The following is a 25,499-nucleotide window of genomic DNA, read 5'->3' on the forward strand; positions in this document are numbered from 1 at the left end:
GGGAACAGGGTATCTGATGTTTTCCATTACAGTCACAATTGAAATGGAGATGAAGGACTTTCATATCTATAAATGCTTTTATATCTATAAATAAATGCTCAGTCTTACCTCAGCTAAAGTTAATTTTCACAGGACAAGAACATTCGGCACAATTTCAGTATTCTGTTTTGACAATCAGAGGGGGAAAGAAACAGAAGGTTAGTATCAATACCACTTGAAGACAACATAATACATAACACATTACATAATGGATCATTTTTAAGACTGTATGATAAGTTTTATTTATTCAAACAGGCAATGACTTTATTGGGGCATAAAGACATAACAATTATCAGCAATACACAATGTGACTAACTTTAAAAAGTTCTAGTATACAAATCTACTCAATTACAGTATCTAGAAAAAGTTTTTTTAAGGTATTTTTTCTTTTTACATATTGCTGCTTCACATAGTGCAAACATTACCTGAATTGTAAGAGGCATGTCTGTTTATTGCCAAATCAACAAACACTTACTTTCTAATTTAATTAAATTTTCAGATGTCGGACATTTCCAGGCATTGTACGGGAACATGCCTGGAAGATCTGCCTTTATTTGTCTGTGATGGATCAGAGAAGTTTTTTCTAAAATGTCTGGTGAGTAACTGTTTTATAAGCTTTGTGAATTCCAGGTTAAATTTACGAGTCAAATGTTCATCAGAGCGCAGCAAAAATATAGTTTCAATGTTTACTTTTTGCATTCATTTTTTTCTGCCACAGTTCATGTTTGTTTGTTTTTTCTTTGAACAAAATTATTTTGTTCTCTTCATCTCTTCTCATCTTCATCTCTTCTTCACTGCGAGAATAGCTGCATGCCAACCAACCACTGGGTTACCAGCGCCCTCTGCTGGTTGAAACCATTATCTGATGTATACACATACAGTATATATACCAGTGGCAGCTGCTGGTCTTTCATGCAGGGGAAGCTCATTTTCTGCCTACTTCAGAAAATGTATCTGTTTATTTAAATGTGAATTCTAGTAGAATTCACATTTTGTTGTCAACAACTATTTGTAGATTATCACACACGCACGCGCGTAGCTGCTGCACGCTGGAGTGTGAGTGTTTGGTCAAAAGTCTCACAACACAAGCAGTAACAGTCTCCACAAACACCAAAAACAGACACTAGGTTTGTCAGAAGTTAATTCGCTATGAGAGGATCAGCAAAGTCTCCGTGTCAACACAGAGCAACGGACTGAAATATTTGAAAACCCCGCCTGTGTGCTTACAACGTCATACTCTCTGATTGGCTCATTTCGCTGTCAATCAAAATTGAATTAGCCTGAGACAGATCATCCAATCATCATCCATTATTCCAGCGTCCGGAACAGACAGATCCAGCCCACTGCTCCATAGACCTCCTGTGAATCTCGGCGTCCGATGGGCGGGACTAAGTGCGTCATAACCGAGCATTTATCCAATGAGCGTCTAGTTTGACTGCAGTGGATCAACCACTAAATCCTCTCCCATTGAAGTCAATTGAAGCTGAACTTCACCACTGTTTATTAACACTGTGACGCTGCGGTAATGAATGAAGAACGTCACGCTGTCACTGTCAGTTTCCTGTTATAAGAAGCTGATTCTGAACTAAACATACATGTGTTCTGTCATATATTTAGTCAATGAAATGTACACACAACACGACATATTTGACCACTGAATTTAGGGGAAGCTGAGGTTCCCTTGTAGTCTTAAAGCATCCGCCACTGATATATACATATATATATACTGTATATATACATATATATATATATATATATACATTCTTTTTTTTCAGTCATCATTTGTCTTCAGTCTCATTTTGTAAAATAAATCGTGAGAGAATTGTATCGTGAAACCAGTTTCATGAATCGAATCGTATTGGGAGTTGAGTGAATCGTTACATCCCTACTAACCACTCCATATAAAGAATAATAGACCAATTAAAAGAACACGTCTCACGGTCATAAAGCTACAGAGAGCCACCGATTTGTTTATGGTCATAATGAAAGCTAAACATGTCATACGTTGTATGAAATATATATTGGCATAATAACTAATGTCACTATCAATCAATCAATCAATCAATCAATCTTTATTTGTATAGCGCCAAATCATAACCAATGGTATCTCAAGGCACTTTACAGTAGAGCAGTCTTAAGGACGGACTCTTCATTTTATGGATACACACATATGCATATATACGTATATACACATACATATGTATCCCACACCCAACATTCATTCACTATTCATTCATCCCAATTTGTGAAACGCAATATTTTAAAATTTTATTTCATCAGCAGTAAAAACACTATTGAAGTTATTTGAGCTTTTAATGTGCATTTTTTTTTTTTTTTTTAGAATTTTATTTCAAGTGAGGAAATAAATAAATTACTAACAATATCACTAATAGTAATCCACATACACAAATAATTCCATAAAATATCAGCTCATGAACTCAGGATTTATTGTAGCTTTTTTAAATGTGTCTAGTGTTGATGTATTCAGATTTGTGTTTGTAAGGAACCTGTTTACACTAAGTTGTGAATTTTTTTTAATTTTTTTTTTATTTATAGTTTTTATTTATCATGATTTTTATCATTATCGTGATACATATTATAAATTATTGCGATACATTTTTTTTTTGTCAATATTGCCCATCCCCACCTAACACACACACGTAGTTACAAATTATTGAAATTGGGGCCGGGAAAAATATCACGTTAACGATTTGCGTTAATTTTTTCTTACATGATCCCACTTCTGACACCATGTAAACAGTTTGTTGTTTGTCTTGCTGGGAGCACTTGATGAGCATGAGTCTAAAGGATGAGACGTGATGATGGTCTCACTGGAATACTTTTATTACACACCTCCGTGCACACACACCGTAGCATCACATGCAGTCACCAAACACGCAGTGAACCGAATGCCCCCTCTGCAGGCACAACATGTAACATGCACTTCCTCAGTATGGTGGCTCTGTTCGTACAAACATAATCATTTAGTAAATGATCTACAATAATCACACTTTAAATGTAATTAAACGCATTGATTAATTTCACAACCACTCCCTCCCTAGGTGCAGTAAAATGATAAACTCCATACAGAGCCGAGGCAGTAATGTGCCATAGTGTGCTGTTTTCTCACAGAAGAAGACGACACACTTCTGTTTCCTGTAGCCAATGCTGCTACAGCCTGAGCTAGCAATGGAAAACAAAGAAGCAGAGACCATCCAAAAGATGTTGAACCGCTACACATCAGAATCAAAACTTGAGATGGATGAATGCCCTCTGCAGTGGTGGCTGAAGAGAAAGGATTCCAACGGTAAACTAGCACTCCTTGCACACAAATATCAGTCTCTCACAGTGCACCACTGTGCACTGTGAGAGACTGTTCTCCCTCTCAGGACATGTGATTCAGAAAAGGAAGGGTTCTCTCTCCTCTGCTAATGTAGAGATACTGGTGTGTCTCAGCTGTAGCTCAATGTGAAAGAGGAATAGGTTTGGTTAAACTAGCAAAGTTAACAGAACAAATAAGCTAACTGCAGTGTTTGTGCAACATTTGGAAGCTGCTAAACTAATGCAGAAGGCTCTCAAGTCTCACGCATTGGGAGGAGGGGCAGAGTTACACACACAAATTTTGTCAAAAGAATCTACCTACAAATCTTCATTTGAGACTTTTCTGATACTCTGACGTGACATGAAAGCACGTATCACTTTGCCGTTAGCTTATTATATAGCTGCAGTCAGAGCACAGGAGATTTTGTGGAGCATAAGGCCTAAAAATAGGGGTTCGTTCCACCCGGGGGCACTACCTATTTGTTTTATATTTTACATCAGAAATATATAGAGATTCCTCAGGAAAAAGTTCTCCACGCACAACCTTGCAGTTTTTGAGAAAAACGATGCTAAAGGTGCCCATTTTCAAAAAAGGGAAAAGTTAGGGAACTTTCTAACCTGTTTATCAAATAAACCCAAAAATGCTGAATAACCACTTGAAGTACAAAATAAACCAGTTTAAAATGTGTGATATACCTGAAGTTGCTATCTAGAAACAGTAACTATGATAAAATTATTACGAAAAGTTCTACTGTAGCATTAACATCACAATTACTTCTCATCATGTTATTCCAATTCAAAGGTAACATTTGAGGTTAAATTTAATGTTAAGCCAAAATATAATGTATTAAAAAACTTTTGAAAGTCCAATTGTTAAGGCACAACATACATTTTCAGTTGTGCTTTTAAAAAGAAAAGGAACTATTATGCAGTTTTTCATTGTTTACTATAGAACCAGAATTTAAATTAATAGGCTTCTTCTTCATTTGTATTATTCCTTTATTTATTTCATTCAAGATTTATTTTTAGCTAAATTGTATTGTTTTGAATAGTTTATCAAGGGATTCTTTTGACAATGAAAAATAAAAGGAAAATAATACAGTATTTAAAATTTTTTTCCCGGAAAAAAATAAAGGGATATTTGTCAGCCATCATTTGTCTACAGTCCCATTTTGTAAAATAAATCGTGAGAGAATCGTATTGTGAACCCAGTATCGTGAATTGAATCGTATCGGGAGTTGAGTGAGTCATTACATCCCTAGTTTTAAGTCTTTTCAACTGTTCTGTTTTATCTTGACACTTTAGTTCACAAGTCAAGCGTTTTTTTTTTGTTTTTTTTTATCTATAAAACGCCGATAGCAGGCCGGGTGAGACCCGTAGTTTGTTGGGACATCAGAGTTGATTGGCAATAACTAGCTCCGTAGTGTCCGACGTTTTAAGTCATTCTTTTGCACACTGCTTGATTTTTTTGTCCCATCGGACTTACATGAAGGGCTGCGGACCTTCCAAACCATCTTTTCCGACATGACGAATGCACTTTACGGGTGTTAATCGCGCTTGATCGCTGCTATCAGGTGAAGCTGCGCTGCTTACTCTCCTCCATGTTTACATGTGCGTAGTGATATTGCCTTGATTTTGGCTGACCTGGCTGTGACCTACTAACATTCTCGATGCTGAAAATTGGTTGAAAATTGAGCTCAATAGTGTATTTGTCTCAATGCGCAATTACACTTTTCTCATTAACTGCAGGATAATGCGTGGAGAACTTTTTGCAAAAGAAAAAGCAGTGCCCCGTTTGGTGGAACGAAACTGAACGATACAGCTCACATACAGTGGCCTAGTTAGAAACTAAACCAAAATTAAGGAAACTTAACAAAACAACAACAACCTCACCCCCCCCCCCCAATAAAAATGAAAACTAAAAGCTAATTATAACTCTGCCAGAGTGTCTCTTATGGGTCACTTTGCCCATCCCAAGCCAGGATAAAGAAGGAGGGATGGACATTTTAGCTAGCAATTCCACCCCACATAACAGTCTTTTATTTAAAATTGGTACTTTAATTTTTAACAATACAGGATAAAATGTATTAATGTAATGTGGGTCTAAAGCAGACATAGGGACATGCGGCCCTCAGTCTAATTTTATGCGGCTCCCAAAGAAAATGTACAAAATGCAGAAAAAATACACAAAACAAGAGCAAGAATACATTTAAAAAAAATAAAACATTGCAAGAAAACACAGTATAAGACAAAAAAAAAACACTCCAAATTAGAAAAATTACTCCAAAAAACACACAAAACTCGTACAAAAATCAACAAAACGACAAGAGTAATACACAAAATTACTTAAAAATATTAAAAAATTACAGAAAATTACAACAAAAGTACACAAATAGACAAGAAAAACACAAAAAATGACTCTGCAAACCCACAGTACTAACAAACAAAGCAAAACAACAATAGAAAGACACAAAATTACCCCAAAAAAGGCAAAATGGCAGCACAAATACTCAATGTGACTACAAAAAACATATTTTATAGAGGAAATATACACAAAAGTACAACAGAAATGCACAAAATGCCTCACCAGTAAGACAACAAAAAACTAAATTGCTATAAAAACATTTTCTTCTTTCCTGTAGGGATGTAACGATACACAGATTTTTGGCATTTGTCGACAGGACCATAGGCTCGTGAGCAGTGCTTTTTAACCAGAGATGAATATGTTTTTGTAAACATTTTTTGCACGTTTTTTTTCCTGAACTTTTAGATTGTAATTAAAAATGATGATGTCAATCTATCCTGGGGCCCATGGGTGCCCAAATTCGAAGGCCAAGAAGGCAATTTAAAGTATTTAGATTGGAAGGAGAAAATGCAAGGTCTTTTAGATGCTAATAATTTAACTGAATCCCAAAAAATCTAAATTTTAATCGGTGCATTGTCAGGGCTGCCTTAACGGCAAATTATTGTGCTGGCTAAGGATGTGCGTGACAGGGCTGCAAAGATTTTTACTGTGTTGGATGGATTCTATGTAAAAGAAACTCCTTTGTCTGTTTTAAGGTCTCAATTTTTTGGCTGTGTGCAGAAACCAGGCCAGTCCATTCAAGCGTATGTTTTGCGCTTGAGGGAGGTCTATCTTAGGTTGCATCAACAGGATAAGGATGGAGCATCCACTGACCCTCATGCTTGGCCTGGAGGATGGCGCCTTGCTCCGAGCGTTAAAGAGAGCTTTGCGCTTAGACCCTGAAATTACCTTCAGTGCCCTGCAAAAGGAGGCCCTCCTGGAGGAAGGAGCGCAAAGTCCAAGGCAAAGTGAAGTAACGTGTTCTGTGGTAAGAGACCCTAATCACTCCAGATCTCATCAACAGAATGACACATGGAAGCAGGAGTTGAAAAAGGAGATTGTGGAGGAGCTGAGGGACCAAATGAAGGACTTTGCTCGTGAGCTCATCAGAGAGCTAAGACCAGCTAGCCCTACACACGTGTCAGGACACCGTGGCAGCGCCCCCGAGCCTCGCACAGAGGGATACCTGCAGCCCCACTCCGGTAATTGTTGTAATGAGGGAGGTAGGCCTATTTGTAGGAATTGCAATCAGCCAGGTCACATTGCTAGGTTTTGTAGAGCATTCTGCCTGTCTCAGCCAGCTTTAAACTAAGCCACCCTACTGTTGAGGCCCATGCAGTGGGGTCTGGTCTGAGAGAAGACCAAAGGGCCGCTACAGCGCTAGTTGGAAATTGCCCCAATGTGGATGTGTTGACATTGACAAAAAATGCATTTTTGTTCTGACCGATGAATGTTCCAGTAATCCTTTTATAATTGGCATGAATGTAATTAAGCCATGTTGGGATACAGTTTTCCATAACCCTAAGAAGCCTCTCTCTTTTGCTTGCCAAAGTTCAGGGTCCCAACAGGCGTGGGGAGAAGCCTTCGCCCTTTACCGGAGAACTGCTGTCTGTACGGAGGATGGGTTTAGAGGATATGTCTGGCCAGCTCAGAGACGAGGAGTCAGGATCCCCGCTCGAAGTGAGATTGTTGCCTGTGGACAGGCTCGAGCTGGACCGTCGGGAAGGGACTATTGTGGCCTGATTGAAGCCCTTGATGAGCTGAACACTGTCTCTGTGGACCGCGCACTTGCCGTCGTCAAGAATGGTAGGATCCCTGTCCGTCTGAGAAATTTGAGTAACTACCCCATCACTGTAGGACGCTACCAGAAGATTGGCCGACTGCACCAAGTTGATGACGCTGACGTCCATGGTGGCCGTGATGTTGACCTGACCCCCAACGATGACGGAGAGGTAGAAGTTGGGTTGGTAGAGGCAACAGATGAATATGAGGACAAACACGACTTTGATAAATAGAGACCACAGTAAACTCCACAGTTGGTGGGAGTCCGAGCCCCATGTGATTGTTGACCTTGTTGGCAAATCGGGTTTAATCTACCGCGTTCGACCAGAAAAAGGGAGTAAAGAAAAAAACTTGCACAGATATACAATTAAACCTTGCATTGCTCCGACCAACAATCTGCCTATTGAACTGCCACAAACTGAGAATGAAACACCTCAGCTGCCCACAATGTTGTATTACCCTACAGTTAATATTGAACCTGAACAATCACCCCGTTGATCCACTTGTGCCACGCTCGTTATAGAAACTGAGTTATTGGTCCAGGGACTGGCGTGGGGGGGGGGGGCATTATAATTTATTTTGATTTGTCTTCCATTCTTTATTTGCATGTGTTATATTGTTTGTCAATTGTATTAGTTTGCCGTGATTTATTGCAGTTCTGTTGCATGTTTTGTTTGCTGTGTTTTAGTTGAAAACCTTTATTTTAGTTAATTAGTGTAGGCCAACCCACTACCTTTAGGACAATTGCTGGCATTCAGAGTAGCTGTGCAGGACCGGAAGTGACTCACATGAGGGAATAAAAGAAAAACGGGGAGTGTCTGAGACGGCAGCGTTCATTGTTGTGCTGTATCCAGTAGGGCCGGGTCTACGCGGTGACGGAGGGAGTGTGAGCAACACCAGGGCCGGAACCAGGTCGGGGGTGTGGAGCACGGAGACGCGGTGGATGGTGTGATACTCAAGGCCTGTTTACTGTATACTGGGCGGTCAGGATTTGAGTGCCACCCAGACGCAGTGAGTCTCACACCTGGGGAGGGCACGCAAAACCAGAGCCACTTCTCTCCCACCGGCAGATGTGCTGTGTCCACTAGGGCCGGGTCTACGAGGCAAGGAGGGAGCAGCGGAGCCAGGACTGGGGGCTTGGAGCACGGAGCAGCGCGGTGGCGGCAGTGGTTGAGCAGCAGCGTCTCCCTGGCCGATTGGTGGACACTGGAGAGCCTCTTCCTCCCTCCTGCCCAGGCTCAGTTCTCACTCTTTTCTTCTTAGAATTAAGTTTATTTTAAGACAACTCATGTTGTTTTTTAAACATTTGTTATAATAAATCAATCAAACTATTAATCTCGGTTTCACTGCTCACCAAGGAAGTCCTTGGTATTGAACACACACACAAAAAAAAAGTTTAAGAACTCAACCAGGATTAGAACTCTGGTCCCCCACAAGGGAGGTAAGAAATCTACCACTGAGCTAAACCACTTCGTCTCTGACTCATACCTCGGCAAATGTACAACCAATGTATCAAAAATAGCGGCGACCAAACTTTGTCTAACCACGCATTCTCCTTTATCCTGGATGTATTTATCTGACGTTTCTGCACTACCCCCAGCAGTTTAGCGATGAGTAGCAGGGCATGTCTATTGTTTGGGCATGTCAGGGCAGTGAAGGCAGACTGAGCACACGTAGATCATGTGACCGACCAAGTTGAATCTAAATTCTTATTATTTTGTTTTATTTATTATTATTTTGGGCCACACAGACGAAAATTCACACACACACACACAAAAAAATAAAAATCACTTTGGGCATCAAGGGACAACGGGGAAGGTGCTCACCACCCTCCGCCCCCGTCCCTCTGCACCAGCTTGCCCTAAACCTGTCACGGTCCGGTGTGGGTGTGGACCCAAATGCAAGGAGAGATGGAGGCAGGATAGAGGTATAACATTCTTGGAACCAGTCCATGTTTATTCCTCTTAAAACAAAACTTAAATCCAAAACAGGAGGGAGCAGGAACAGAGAGCAAGACCAGACACAGCTGAACACGAAGAGGGAGACAACAAACCTGACAACATCAACGAACCAGCAACCACACTGTGACCAAACACTCAGTAAAATAGTGGAGGAGGCCTGATTAGGAATGGACCACACCTGAGTGAAAACATGAGGGAGCTAATCAATCACCAAGCACACAGACATCACTGAGGGGTGGAGCCACAAACAGGAATCCCTGCAACACAGACAAGAGTTAAGCACAAACCAAATAAACAAAGACAGAATAACTAAACTAACCAACGGAACATGACAAAACCTAACGCTAACCCTGAAAATGGTTGCGATATTGAGTTATAACCTAACCCTAACCTTAACCCTAACCCTAACACTTTAGATGCTATGTATTTGTACTTCGGTAACCGTACTAATAGCACCAGGGATTGTCCTGGTTTATAATATTCCCCCTATTAACGTCCCGGACTACCCTTCTTTAGGGAGGGCTGGTGACGGTCACCATTATGCAAAAAAATGTCACTATTTACACGTATCTTCAGTATTCATTAAATTGTATACAGAAGCATGCAAACATACCATACTCAAATAATGACAAAAGCATAGCCACAGGATAGTCAAATATTTATTTAATGGTCCTGAAACATTTTTCATTATTTACTCTGGAACCTGTTTCATCACTGCTATACTAAAGGCCTCCATAGAAACAAGTTCAAACAAGATTCACAGAATAACGTGTCAGTGGAAACTTTTACAAAAATGACTACGACCTCTGTCCTGCTCACACCAAAGGACCTCAGCTTGCTCGGCAGGTGGAGGCGACTCACCCTTCTTATAACCTCTAAAAAAAAAAACCCTTGCATTCAGTGTTCAGTGCTGAGGATTGTTTCAGTGAACACCTGGGAGCTTTCATGAGTTCACCATCTTTAAATGTGCCCTAAATGTGTAGTGGTGAGATTTGGGGTTTACTGCAGAAGCAGATCACCATCTCCTCACTTTTGCTGTTTATTTGCTTTTCATAACAAAACTGATGTTTGCTGACAAGTTTTTTTTTTGGCTTCAAACCATCACGTGATTAGCTATATGAAAATAGGGCTGCTATTTACTTTTAAGATGTTCAAAGAGTGAGGAACTGTTGTCTGAAGTTACATAAAGCAGCTACAGCTCCACTGTGACGGGTGTTCTGTTGTCCTTCTTAAACATTTTTTTTTTTTTGCTGAGGTAAGAAAACAAATCTTTATTCATTGAAATCTTCCTTGTGACATGATGTATCAAATGGATAAACATGTTTCACAATTTAACCAGACAGCATGTGTATGTAGATTAATCAGTTTGGGAACTGGTGCTCCAAGTTAATTTTGTCAGCATATAAGATGGTCTAATATTGAAGGATGCAAATACCTATCAATGATGTTAATAACGTTTGTTTTTTATGTTGTTAATTCCATTGTTTTTTCCAGAATGATGAGATAAGTTGTTTGAAATGTTATTAATGAGATGTATGCTGTGTCATAAAATGTCACAATAGAAAAGTATTATGTAGCACATAATCGTATATAGATATTTCCCTAGTATTGAAGTGTCTTTGTACACATTTTGTTGATAAGTTTTTGCTTGTCTTATAGCAGACCATAGTTATGCCAATGATTCCCAAACTTTAAAGAATGAAAAACTCTTTGTGACTATTGTTCTTCAAATATCCTAAAAATTACTTACAATTCACAAATTACATATTTTAGAACTGAAATTATGTGCAAAGATCATTCTCAAAGTTCAGCTAGACCATTCTAGCATGCCCAACAGTTTGGGAGTCACTGTATTATGCAATACAGAAATAATACTTTAAAAAAGGACATTAATGAAAGGCTCCCCTTGGGGAACTTTAATAATTGCAAGCTCTATTAAAATATTGTATATCATGCAAGCAGTGTTGGGAAAATAACATTAAAAAGTTATTAATTCTTTTACTAGTCACTTTCCCAAAAAAGCAATTAATTAGTAACTGAATAATTTTCCTCATGAATATAATTAGTTACCAGGGAAAGAAATTATTGTGACTTTGTGTCGACCTGCTTGGAACAAACAGAAGCGTATGTACAGTCAGGTGACCGTTAATGATTTATGTTTTATTTAAATTACACTGATTTATGTGGATCATTCAGTGAAGGAATATCATGGTATGTTGTCTTATATCATGATAAACTGTTGTATTAATTCAACTGATATAATACTTTATTATACTTCTTTTTTTTCCTCATTACGTAATGTGAGTGGGAGGGGCTTGGGCTATAGGAGGAGCCTTTTGTGAATGTTGAGTCAGTCTATACCTGGAATGAGGGCGACATCTACAGGCCAAACTCATGGTGGGTGTTAGACCTTGTTTACTCAGTGAATATTGAGATTTTCTTTTCCCTTCATTTTTGTAAATGGCACTGGATGTTTACTTTTTGTCACTGTTTGCACTTTTTTAATAAACTGAAACACCTGAACTTCTGGACTTTGCCAGAGTTTATTTGTCACCCCACAACACTCCCTAAAACCACTTGTCAGTGATCCTAATTTTTAAAAAAACATCTAATGGTCATGTGAAATGAAGAATCCAAATGTAATCTGTCCCAGGGTGATGGGAGCATCAGGGTAAGAAGAGTGAGGCGGTTAAAGTGCTGCACCCATCATTCCTAATGTCTACTGCTGAAGCCTGAAGGGCAGTGCTATGATCAAGCAACATTCAGCAATGTTGCTGAATGTTGATTCAGCAATGTTTTAGGTGTCCGAATAACGCAATACTGTTGGTTAATGACCTGAATGTAATAAATGACCAAATGTGTGAATCCATTCTAAAAGTATGTGCACCAGTCCATCCACGTGTCCTTGCCTGCCTAACTTTCACTAAACGTATCTATTTTCAGTAGTTAGGTGTAGTAGCAGGTGTGACGTGAGTGAAGCTGCAGTAATCAGGTGACCTTCACTATGCAGCACCATCTACGTAACATGTAAACACTTAGATCTGACTCAGAGCGTAACACTACAGTCACTACCACCCAATGGACGAGTGTCGTGACACAGACTGTAATCAGACTAAATGGTGGTCCATTATACACTCAACACTCACATACCTGCACGCATGTCACGTAGACGGTGATCGATAGTGAAACGAACCTGATCGATGTGTGTGTGTGCGAGACTCTCTACCTGGGACTCTAATCTCCTCCGTTGGTCCTCACACACACGCACCGCGAAGAAATGTGCAGCTTTCAACACAGCAGCCATTGCTGTCAATAACTTCCAGGTGAGGTCTGTCCGGTCTAAATAGCGTACGGTCAAACTAACATGAAAATAAACATGTTGAAACTATATCATCACCAAATAAGGAACAATAAAAAAGTATGTTTCCTCAAAAGAAGTCCACAGGAGCGCTTGCATGCACCGGAAGTGAGCTGTGCAGTGAAATAGATATAGATGGTGCGCTAGCGCCCCCTCACACTCTGAGGTCAAAAGCTAAATGGGTTTCATTTGCCGTGCTGTCCAGAAGTGAAATAAAACTAAAATAAACATTTGGAAATGACCAAATTACTCCAAAATAACAGGGCATTCATGTGGGAGCATAAATATAGTTGTCAATTATGGCCAAAAGATAATATGTTTGAAGGTTGGATGTGCAAAGAGGTGTACATACTCTGTAGTGTTATACTCTTAGTGTTATAAAGGGGTTTATTTGCATGTGCAAAGTGAAATAGCATGTGCGATTTCCCTGGTTTAATTTTATGGGACATGTGCATGATAAATGTGTTTGTTGTTTTTTTATACTCATTTTTATATTTTTTTTGTTTGATGTATTTTTCTGTAATGCATGTTTTTGGAGTCATTATGTATTTTTGTATGTTTCTGTTTTCTTTTTGTGCCTTTTTTGTATAATTATTGTTTTTTGTTGCCATTGTAGTGTGATTCTGGAATCATTTTGTGTATTTTTGTATCTTATTTTGGTGTAGTTTTGTGCATTTCTATTGTTATTTTGTGTATTTTGAGTCATTTTCATATATTTGTTGTTTGGTGTATTTTTCTGTAATGTATGTTTTTTGGAGTAATTTTGTGTGTTTTTGGAGCGTGTTTGTATATTTTTATGCATTTCTGTTGTCCTTTTGTGTACTTTTCGTATAAATATTGTTTAGTTTTTTGTTATATTTTACTCACATAGTATATTTTTATTATAAATACTGTGTGTGTGTGTGTGTCTACATCCTTTTCCTTTGTTAAGAAAGACACAGAAGTACCACAAAAAATAAACGTTTTCCAACACCAAAGTCGCAACTCTCTCTCTAAACGGTTCTGTGTGAGTTCAGTATTTTCATCCCGGTGTAGTGCACGCACAAGCATCAGCTGTGTGTGTGTGTGTGTTTACATTGTAGCTGCTAGCATCTTTCTTTACTCTGTCTGAAGAAGCAGAATGTTTGTGATACGGTCGGCTAATGAAAGTCAGCACAGCCACCGCCCACAGTCATGAAATGAAGGAGGAAGTGAAGTCAGTGACCCGTGATTTAAAGGAAGTTTGGAATCACGGGAATAATATTAAATAACCATGAAATATTAACTTAAAAGGGCAAAAACATTTTTAATATTGACCATTTTTTTTTTTAACCCAAACAAACTGCGATACAGTGACGTCACCCAGAACCGGAAGTAGCGCGCTCAATACTGCGCCCTTACCGAGGGAGCCGTAATTATAAAATAAACGTTTTGACCGTTTTGCTACACCAAATTACTCCAAAATAACAGATACACACACTTGGGGTATTTGGAAGCCGTTGACTAAGTTTCAGGTCGAACTCATACCACGTCGGGGAGATATTTGCTTCACACACACACACACACACACACACACACACACACACACACACACACACACACACACACACACACACACACACACACACACACACACACACACACAGGCCATCCTGAAATTATAGTACAGATAACATTTTACACATACATTTTCCATGCATTAGTCAACATGGAAAGTTAGGAAAGGGTTACCATCCATCCATCCATCCATCTTCTCCCGCTTAGCCGTTTCCGGGTCGCGGGGGCAGCATCCTCAGTAGGGAGGCCCAGACTTCCCTCTCCCCGGCCACTTCCTCCAGCTCTTCTGGGGGGACCCCGAGACGTTCCCAGGCCAGCCGAGAGACATAGTCTCTCCAGCGTGTCCTGGGTCTTCCCCGGGGCCTCCTTCCGGAGGGACGTGCCCTGAACGCCTCACTAGGGAGGCGTTCAGGGGGCATCCTAATTAGGTGCCCGAGCCACCTCATCTGGCTCTTCTCGATGCGGAGGAGCAGCAACTCTACTTTAAGCCCCTCCCGAATGACTGAGCTTCTCACCCTATCTCTAAGGGAGAGCCCAGCCATCCTACGGAGGAAACTCATTTCGGCCGCTTGTACCCGTGATCTTGTTCTTTCGGTCATGACCCAAAGTTCATGACCATAGGTGAGGGTTGGAACGTAGACCGACCTGTAAGTCGAGAGCTTTGCTTTTTGGCTCAGCTCCCTTTTCACAATGACGGACTGGTGCAGACTCTGCATCACTGCAGACGCCGCACCAATCCGCCTGTCGATCTCTCGCTCCATCCTTCCCTCACTCGTGAACAAGACCCCGAGGTACTTGAACTCCTCCACCTGGGGCAGAACCTCATCTCCAACCCGGAGAAGGCACTCCACCTTTTTCCGGTCGAGAACCATGGACTCGGATTTGGAGGTGCTGATTCTCATTCCGGCCGCTTCACACTCGGCTGCGAACCGATCCAGTGAGAGTTGAAGGTCACGGTATGTTGGAGCCAACAGGACCACATCATCTGCAAAAAGCAGTGATGCAATACTGAGGCCCCCAAACCTGACCCCCTCAACGCCCTGACTGCGCCTAGAAATTCTGTCCATAAAAGTTATGAACAGAATCGGTGACAGAGGGCAGCCCTGGCGGAGTCCAACCCTCACCGGAAACGATTTCGACTTACTGCCGGCAATGCGGACCAGACTCTGACTCCGGTCATACAGGGAACGAACAGCTCCTATCAGGAGGTTCGATACCCCATACTCCCGGAGGACCCCCCACAGGAATCCCCGAGGGACACGGTCAAATGCCTTTTCCAGGTCCACAAAACACATGTGGACTGGTTGGGCAAATTCCCATGACCCCTCAAGGACCCTGCTGAGGGTGTAGAGCTGGTCCACAGTTCCACGGCCAGGACGAAAACCACATTGCTCCTCCTGAATCCGAGGTTCAACTATCCGGCAGACCCTCCTCTCCAGTACCCCTGAATAGACCTTACCGGGGAGGCTGAGGAGTGTGATCCCTCTATAATTGGAACACACCCTCCGGTCCCTCTTCTTAAAAAGGGGGACCACCACCCCGGTCTGCCAATCCAGAGGCACTGCCCCCGATGTCCACGCGATGTTGCAGAGTCGTGTCAGCCATGACAGCCCCACAACATCCAGGGCCTTGAGGAACTCCGAGCGGATCTCATCCACCCCCGGAGCCCTGCCACCGAGGAGCTTTTTAACCACCTCGGCAACCTCAGCCCCAGAGATAGGAGAGCCCACTCTCGGGTCCCTGCTTCCTGATTGGAAGGCGTGTCGGTGGGATTGAGGAGGTCTTCGAAGTATTCCCCCCACCGATCCACAACGTCTCGAGTCGAGGTCAGCAGCGCACCAGCTGCACTATACATAGTGTTGACGGTGCACTGCTTCCCCTTCCTGAGACGCCGGATAGTGGTCCAGAATCTCTTCGAAGCCGTCCGGAAGTCGTTCTCCATGGCCTCACCAAACTCCTCCCATGTCCGGGCTTTTGCCTCGGCGACCGCCGTGGCTGCACTCCGCTTGGCACTCCGCTTGGAAAGGGTTACAAAGGGTTAAATTTGTGGGAAGTGGAAGTCTATATAGAGAACCAATGGGAAAGTTTAGAATATGCTCCGACCCCACCCACTCATTAGCATGTACTTTAACAAGTGTTTCTCGTAAACATTTTTGCTTTCACAAGTAGTATTTGTAAAACTAGTGCAAATAGTGACATTTTGGGTCGTACTAGATATCTAGTTAACCATTTTGAGCCTCACTAGTTCACTAGTAAGACTTAAAAGACATGAACTAGTGCCTACTAGTTGCCTTTTTGCTCTCAATAGTTAATGGGTGAATATTTAGAGCCTCACTAGCAAACAAGTAAACTGTGTAACTGCATTTTTAGTGATATTAGTGGACTGTGTGTGGGTCTTACGAGTTAACTAGTAAACATTTTGAGACTCACTAGTTAACGAGTAAGGTTAAAAATAGTCAAACGAGTTTAACTAGTGGACATCTTGGCTCTAACTAGTTAACTAGTAAACATTTTAAGGTTCACTAGTCAACTAGTAAACACAAAATACATGTTACTAGTTAACTAGTGGATATTTAACACCTTACTAGTTAACATGTCGGGATTTTTCTTATCTGCTAGTTTACTAATACATGTTTCAGTGTTCTTGTGGTATCATTATTCATGTAATGCTGCTGAGCTGATTAAAAGCTATACTAACCTACTAATCCTGCCACATTCTACTCGTAAACTCGAGCAGTCAAAGACCTCACTAGTACATGAAACAGAGCTTTGATATCAAAGATATCTAATATATGCTCAATCGGCTTTCCATACTGCCCTTTCTTTTTATATTCTCCCTTTAATAAAGTGTTTCTTACCCATCCTTAGGGAGGGCTGGTGATGGTCACAATTATGCAGTAAAATAAATTCATTTATTTAATTGCAATAACAAATCATGCATTGCTGTCTTAGAAAGAATGCTTCTTGTAGTGTTGACCTTTGACAGCATGTGCAGACAAAAAGAAAAAAAAATGCTAAATCCAAATATGTCCAGCAGAGGAAGCCATCCGGTTTTTAAAATGTCATATCCATACACAAACAGCAGAGGTTGCCAAAGTTTTTATTTTTTTTTATTGTTAATTTAAAATACATATAATTAAATACCTGCTAAAGGGATAGTTGAATGTAAATAATTTCATATTTAATAATAATAATAATAATAATACGTGTTTAATATTAATAATATGTTTTCAATATTAATAATACTTTTTTAATATTAATAATTTTTATAAAATGATGATGGCAGGGCTAAGTTATGATGAGGGCATAGACCAATAAAACCTTTTTTTATGTAAAGGGGAGGGGCTTAGTTATGGGGCGGGGCCGGTGGGCAAGGCTTAGGGTAATACATCAAGTTGATTGGCATTTTGACATAAAAGTATACTTGTTTTGGATGAATCACATTAAAACCCTTCAGCTAGTCACAAGCATTGCTAGGGGGTTGGATTAAAGTAATTCAAATGCACAGCCTTTGTTTCTGCCCACTCTGCTGGTTGCTCTGAAGTGACAAAAACTACAGAATGTTTGAAGACTGTTTTCTCCCTTAGTATACTTTAGAGAGTGACAACATTCAAATGGCCATATCTTCTTCAAATATTATTTGATTTTTATGTGTCTGAACCATTGGAAACATTCTTTTTAGCCTTTTGCTTTGAGGACAAAAAATAAGAATATTATCAATTATAAATGACAATTACCTTTAATAACATTACCAATAATATCAATGCCTTTTTCACATCAGATTGGATCCAGTTGAAGTGCTACACTGCAGTCAGAGACCACCCACCATGATTGAACAATCATTTCGCAGTCCGAAAGTCAAGGCCATTTTTCTTCCAAAGTGTGGTTTCATCTTCCTGTGCTTGACTGGTTGTCTTATAATCTTCATACTTTGGTGGATGAACAATGTGGAGGTGAGACCCTTTTTAATTGTAGAATAGCATTCAGACTTTTTTAATCATTGGATGCACACTCGATGCCAATATAAGGATTAAAATGTTGCATGAAAAAATATATTACAACTTAAATGATCTTCTTATGCAATGGAAATTACATGAATAACTTCATTTTAAAAGGTTCTCGTCATGAATTATATTAGCAAACTATCAAAACAACATATTTAATACTATAGGGGTAGTTTGGATAATTTATTTAAATAAGATAACAATATAAACATCTGAAATATTAGGAATGAGTCGACTCTTTGTGCTTAAAAATCTTACCTGAGGTATAGGTTATAAAAACTATATCTGCACTTAAGTATATAAGTACCAAGAATAAGTACAGTATACCATTAGCAGTAGGTTCAGACTAAAGTGTTTACAGTGATGCAGATTGTTTATGTATCAGCAGCATAAGGACATGAACAGAATAAACAGCAAGTAAAGTGACTGGTAAATTGTCTGTGAAAACATTACTACAGTATTGCACAATATTTACTACAAAGATTAGTGACATGTATCGAGTCAGCTGTGTTAATTGTTTACTGTAATAATCAATGATAATTTGCAGCTTTCACTTTTACTGAAGTTGCGGAAGTGATGTCGTTCCTTCTTCTTTTTAATGCTTTCTGGCAGGCTGTATGCTAGGTTACACAAAGCTGCCCCCTTGATGTCGTTCCCACATAACTTCCTCTGATTGGTTGATGAAAATCTAACAGGAAGGGGGCGTTCTTGAGTCAAACCGGGAACGCCCAGCTGCAGACAGACCCTTCTCGCCTAAGCTGGTAGAGTCACCTTTTTGAGCAGTCACCCTTTTTGTCACAATACCTGTCTACAGCTTGGGACATTAATGGCGGCCACTGTCTCTCATGAATTGTTCTCCTCCTGGCTGCTCTACAAGGACATAAAATAAAAGAACCCTATATATAGTATTTTATATGATCTTTTAATAGAGCTTGCAATTAAAATTCAATACTGATGTCCTATAAGGACACTTGTAACTGCATTATATTAATCAAAGCTATAGGGATGTCCAGATACAACTTTTTAATTTTCGATATGATACCGATATTGCAGCCTTGTGTATATGGCAGTTATTGATCCGATATCAGCATGATATCCGATACATACTTTTATTCAATTTTTTTTTTCTCTTTGCTTTAATAAAATAAATAATGACTTATTTTGTGGTGTGGAATGTTAGAAAAGGCTTGATCAAGTGCTCAAACAGAGAACAATAGTCAGCAAAAGTAGGTATGAGAAAAACTGACCCATTTATTATTAACCAATTGGTTATATAATTTCCAACATAATATCTATACAATCTTCTACAATTGAATAAAATAAATAAAAAATGAATTGAAAAAAAATTGAAAAAATTGAAAAATAAATAAAAAAATTGGAAAATCCGGAAATTTGAATCCGATATCCGATATTGGTTTTCAGACTAATATCGGACCAATATTCATAATCGATATCAGATCAGGACACCCCTACAAAGCTACATCAAAATCACTGCATCACCCTGTTTTCAGGTCCAGAAGACTGCGGATCCCCCATTCATCTCACAGCTTCTTCCCATCAACATGAGCTTTTGTGCATTTCGACCAATCTCTCTTGAAGAGACTCTTGAAGAAGACAAAATTCTTAAATCCATTGCTCGGCCAAAAACCCCAACCATAACATCGGATTATACTATTAAAAACACCACTGATCCAGGGTGTAGCAAGTTCGCTATCCTCCCAAAAAAGGGAGAAGAAAAGTGGAGAATAGGGGATCAGCTGGAGGTCAGAATCATAATGAATGACTTCAAATGCCTTCCCAAGACCTCAGGAGGAGACGTCTTACTAGCTCCTGTCAAGAACCGGCATTTGAAAGCAGGTGTGAGCGGGAAGGTGGTGGATCATCTAAATGGCAGCTACACTGCTGTTTTCCCTTTAGTCTGGGAAGGAAAAGCTGAGATTGAGGTAAAACAACTTATACTCACTGGTGGACTGTTTGTGTTGTTTGTTTTATCAATAGGTTTTATTCTGAGCATGTGTTATCCCATGATATTTTGACATTATACAAAGCCCACATTTTAACAAACTTTACGAGTTGTGATTGTTTTGTGAAGTTATAATTTCCAAACACAATCTCACAGGGGCACATGAAACTCACACCTTGTTAAATGTATTATTCTGTGTGTTCCAACACAATTTCCACATTCTTTTATTGCTGCTTTAATGTACTTTTTTTGTGTGCGTTTCTTCAAACAAAAACATGCTTCAGGTAGAATAGATTCATGCCAGGAACACTGCTGTCAGCAGGAAAAATGTTTACGGTTAGGGAATTAACTTCTAAATTAAAAACATCTGTGTGAAATCCTTTCCAAGCGGAACAAAAAAATGTGTTAGAGGCAAAAATCGTGTTAGCATGCAAATAACAATACTCAAAGTAAAGTCTCAAAAAACAAAATCTCTTGACAGTTCTGGAAAATTGGTTCTTTAGTTTAGTCAATCCAGTAATCCTTTACCCAATTTTCAGATGCAAGCCTGGCCCCTTTCGGGTCGGGTGAAACTTTCTGAGGGTATCTCTCCTTATTGGTGGAGTGGATGAGCTTACGGGTGTGGTGGGCCTCAAGGGCAGGGTGGGTGCTTTTAGGACCCTCGAGAGCCACTGCATGTGATCCCTCTGTCCATCTCCTTGCATCAGAGCCAGTAATAGCTAGGCCAGAACACTAATAAAGCTCCCCTGTGGGTTTGGTAGGCTTCACTAGGTCCTGGTGTGGGGGCTTGGTGTTTTTGGGGATCTGGATTGTGTGTGTTGTTCCAGAGCGTGCATTCACACCGACAGACCCTAGAGCGGTTAACATGCTCTATGATTTATTTGCTCAGATAGTCCGCCTCGTTTGGACAAAGTCTAGAGCAGATCAAACAGGCAAATACAAGAGCGATTGTTGTTGCTCGTCTTGCAGCGTTTTTAAATAAAATCGAGAGCGATTAGGTGCGCTGTGATCACAACCAAGCTTATATGAATAATTCATTCTGAATTAAAACATATTATGTAACGGTGCCATATATGAGTGGGTTAAAGGATGATAGCCAGCACATTGTTAGTCACTGTTACCTGCAAGGAATAACTGAAGGACAGTAATTTTAAATCAGGCTTTAAAGGTTAGAATTTCAGAGGTGTTTATTAACTTACCAAGGAGTCAGTGGTGTGTTCTTGCAGTATGTTACCAACACTGCTGTGCATCAGAATGAATGAATCATAAGTTGAGTTTAAACATTAAAAGCTGAGTGAAACAGGTGAGTTTTGAGAAATGATTTGAAGGATGGGAGGTCGGTGCAGTTGCGGATGTGGCTTGATAGGGAATTCCCTTAGGGTGGGGGCAGCTACAGAGAAAGCTCTGTCACCCCAGGTTCTGTGCTTGGTCCTGGGGACAGCGAGGAGGTTTGCATCTGATGAGCGGAAGCTGCGGGAGGGAGTATAGGGGTGGAGCAGATCTGTGAGGTAGGAGGGGGCCTGATTATTGAGGGCTTTGTAGGTGAGAAGGAGGAGTTTGAATTCGATGCGCTGAGGAACGGGGAGCCAATGGAGGTTTTGGAGGACAGGGGTGATGTTTTGATATCAGAAAGACAGTTTGAATGTGTGAAGTGGGTTTCATGGGTGATAGACTTGGTGGAGATGTATAATTGGACGTCGTCGACGTAACAGTGAAAACGGAGATCATGGCGACGAATAATTTACCGAGGGGGAGGAGGTAGATGGTGAAGAAGAGAGGACCAAGCACAGAGCCCTGGGGGACTCCTTGGGACAGGGGGGCAGTGGAGGAGGAGCAGTTGTTGATGAAGATAAATTGTTTTCTGTTAGTGAGGTAGGACTGTATCCTGGTGAGGGCATCGCCAGTGATATTGATGAGGGATTTTAAGCGGGAAAGTAGGATGGAGTGGTTGATGATGTCGAAAGCAGCAGTGAGATCAAGAAGAACGAGAATTGAGAGTAGGCCGGAGTCAGATGAGAGGAGGAGATCGTTAGTGACTTTGACGAGGGCTGTTTCAGTGCTGTGTTTAGTGCAGAATCCAGATTGAAATTGTTCGAAAAGGTGATTATTGTTGAGATGAGATGTGATTTGTGAGGCAACAACGCGTTCCAGAACTTTTGACAGGAAGGGGAGGTTGGAGATGTGTCGGAAGTAGCTCATGATTTCGGGGTTGAGACCAGGTTTCTTGATGACGGGGGTTACGGCAGCCAGTTTCAGTGATGAAGGGACGGAGGGAAAGGTGAGGGAGGAGTTGATGATTTTTGAGATGAGATGGGAGATGGTGGCGAAACAGTGCTTAACAAAGGTGGATGGGACAGGGTCAAGTACGCAGGTAGAGGTTTTCATGGTGGAGAGGATTTTGAACAGTTCAACTGAGTGGACAGGTGTGAATTTGGAAAGAGAACAAGTGATAAGAGGGGCGGAGGCAGGTCAGGAGTCAGCGGGAGTGAGAGAAATATTTAAGGAACTGTAGAAGGTGTTAATTTTTGATTGGAAGAATGATAGGAAGGAGTTGCATTTGTCTGTGTTAAATAAGTGGGAAATGTTGTCACAGGGTTTGAGGAGTTTGTTGTCGGTGGAGAAGAGAGGTTTCAGTGATGCAGAGGAAGTCCAGGTTATTGTCAGTTATGAATTCATGTAGGATGAGTGCTTTATTGTTCAGTGAACGAGTGTTAAGGAGAGCCAGTTTCAGTATTTTCAGCACTGAGGGTGGCTGTGAGGAACGAGGGAGTGGACAGAGAATGGGATTGGGCCGTTTTATGCGTTTAGTGTCATTTTTGTAGGGTTTAGGGGGTCTGGCTGCGATTATGGACTGAATGAGAAAGGTGTGAGCAGAAGAATTTAGTAACGGGTGGAGCCTGTAGGGGGAGCTGTGGCAGGAGCAGGCACTTTGGTGGGGCAAAGTAGAGTAAGGTGAAGGAGACGGTGTGTGTTTTGTAAATAGTCAATCATGTGGGAAATGCTGGATGGTGTGCTGAAGATTGGCTATTAAAATACTACTGCCCAGTTTATTAAGGTGAAAACCATCAGGATTAAAAAATGATGTCCGACCCCAGAAGAGATTAAAATTGTCAATGTAGCCCACATGTTGAGCTCTGCAGGTTTTTTGGAGCCAGGTATGGAGGCTGAGGATGTGGCTGAAAATTCCCATTCCGCAGTGGGGAGAGTGGGCCGCTGATGAATATGGATTTACCACAGGTGGAGAGATAGTGAAGGAGTTTGGTAAAGTGTGTTTTGGTGATTTCTGACTGCCGACGGGATGCATCAACGCAGCTGACGTGGACAATGATTCTATGGACAGACGGTGGTAGTGAGTGAAGAAGACTGGGAAGTTTATCGAGGATGACAGGGACGGTGGCGCCAGGAAAACAGTGTGTGACTGCATTGAAGAAGCGGATGTTTGTTGTAATGGAGTCGCCCACAATTAGAATGGTCGGGGGAAAAAGTGGGTGAAGTGGGGTTGCCAGGATGGGTGACGGAGGAGTGGGAAATATTGAAGGCGACGGTGAGACCGGAGGAGAAGAGCAGGCAGGGAAGTCATGTGTGCGCTGCGGGGCCGGAGTGAACTGAGGCACGGAAAGGCGGCGAGCCACAGAGGAAGAGGAATGCTCAGGATTTACTGAAGGAGGGATCGAAGGAGGGGATTCGGACTGCATAGTGGATGGCGCAGCAAGAAAAGGGAATTCCGATAGATTGAGGATATCAAATTTGTTTTCATGCTGGATTTTGTGATGCGGTGTGTGAGGCGGACGTGTGTTTCTCCTGCTGTGCGGGACCAGGGACCACGGCGGATGGTCACGTGGAGTGGAGATGAACTTGGGTTTGGCCCCGAGCCGGGTTCTGGTGTCATCGGGATTTGGAGGCGGCGGCAAGTGGACTCCAATCGTTGGACCAGGAGCGGTGGTGTCCGGAGGCGAAGCGGCCCCAGTGGCAGTGACGGCACAGAACCGGTGAAAGACGGAGACCCTGGTTGTCCGGGACCAAAGATGACTGTGTCCATTTGCTGCTCGGCTTCACGGATCCGATGCAATGTGGATGTACGATGTTCCAGCTCTGCGATCTTCTCAGCGAGGCGAGTGCAGCTATGGCAGCCAGAGGTGAGTGGAGCCATATATTGTTTGCAGTGGATGAGAGACAGAGAAAAACAGAAGGCCAGTACAGGGCTAAAAAAGTTTTAAAATGTGACATGGTGAAATGGCTGGCATGCCGTGACAATAGGTGAGCAGAGAGGGCACGGGACTTACACGCAGGGGCTCCTAACCAGAGCCCACAACGTTGAGATAGAGTTGCTTCTCAGAGTAAGCACAGGACAGGGTGAACAGCAGCTGGACTTACCGGCGAGGGCCCAACAAATGGGCCCGGTGCGGAAGTTGGGTGATACAGAAAGTGTTGGTGCTCAAAGTTGAAGTGCGTTTAAAGTGTCACACGCATCTTACAGACTCTGTTTTGTGTGTGCTCAACAAGCACACTTGAAACCAGGGTTGGGGTCAGGGGCGGATCTAGAAAAAAATCATTGAGATGGCAAGAGGAAAGGAATTTTTTAGAGGTGGCAACATATAGCAGACGTATATAAAGCATACTGAATTATAGTGCTGGGTATCGCCAGGTACCTTGCGATGCGATATATCAAAATCATTTTTTTTGCCCGCAATAATGATATTATTGCAATAATCAATATATCACAGAAAAATTAATCCACGATACATCACAATAACTGTCACTGAAGAAATTCAGAATTTATCTATGCACTGAATCCATTTCACAGGAATTACAAAACAATGTCAATCAATTTCACATGAATGACAGCCAAGTAAAACAAAGTGTATACGGCACATTGGCTCTTCTTAACACACACTGACCACAACTAGTCCAATGTCCTTGTGTTATGTTTAGGTTTTTAAGGAAAGTCTGATACAAAATATTGCTCCACCAAAATATTGTTAATGTTTGTGCAAATTAATTTAAATCATTAAAAACAAAGTCAATGCAGAAAATACTAATTTCAGTGCTAGTATCATCAACTTCTCTGTAAACAAGGACACATATCAGTGCTGCTTAACTCATTCAGTGCCAGGCATTTTCAGAATTTCTACATTCCTTAGTGCCAGCCATTTAAAAGCATTTTGACTGATTTTTAAAGACCCACTAAATA

The 25,499-nt window shown here is 41.1% G+C and overlaps 1 protein-coding gene across 6 annotated transcripts in view; it reads left to right on the plus strand.

The window, feature by feature from the left end:
* Positions 1 to 36: 36 nt before the first annotated feature.
* The window catches only part of LOC114465949 (NXPE family member 3-like), a 32,575-nt gene continuing 7,112 nt past the window's right edge, over positions 37 to 25,499 (plus strand). For 2 of the 6 annotated variants that reach the window (XM_028451341.1, XM_028451346.1), the window contains exons 1-10: positions 37 to 197; positions 539 to 634; positions 3,102 to 3,346; positions 6,421 to 6,906; positions 7,257 to 7,510; positions 8,341 to 8,497; positions 8,575 to 10,293; positions 18,123 to 18,294; positions 19,857 to 20,288; positions 24,127 to 24,444. In XM_028451341.1, coding sequence (XP_028307142.1) covers positions 10,241 to 10,293; positions 18,123 to 18,294; positions 19,857 to 20,288; positions 24,127 to 24,444 — 975 coding nt within the window. In that variant the 5' untranslated portion in view covers positions 37 to 197; positions 539 to 634; positions 3,102 to 3,346; ... (2 more) ...; positions 8,341 to 8,497; positions 8,575 to 10,240. Of the gene's footprint in view, positions 198 to 538; positions 635 to 3,101; positions 3,347 to 6,420; positions 6,907 to 7,256; positions 7,511 to 8,340; positions 8,498 to 8,574; positions 10,294 to 10,610; positions 10,703 to 11,752; positions 11,845 to 18,122; positions 18,295 to 19,856; positions 20,289 to 24,126; positions 24,445 to 25,499 lie in introns of those variants that run through there. The other 4 variants (XM_028451343.1, XM_028451342.1, XM_028451344.1 and 1 more) reach the window with 4 other exon arrangements.

This window comes from Gouania willdenowi, chromosome 6 (assembly GCF_900634775.1).
Source record: "Gouania willdenowi chromosome 6, fGouWil2.1, whole genome shotgun sequence".
NCBI classification, from domain to species: domain Eukaryota; kingdom Metazoa; phylum Chordata; class Actinopteri; order Blenniiformes; family Gobiesocidae; genus Gouania; species Gouania willdenowi.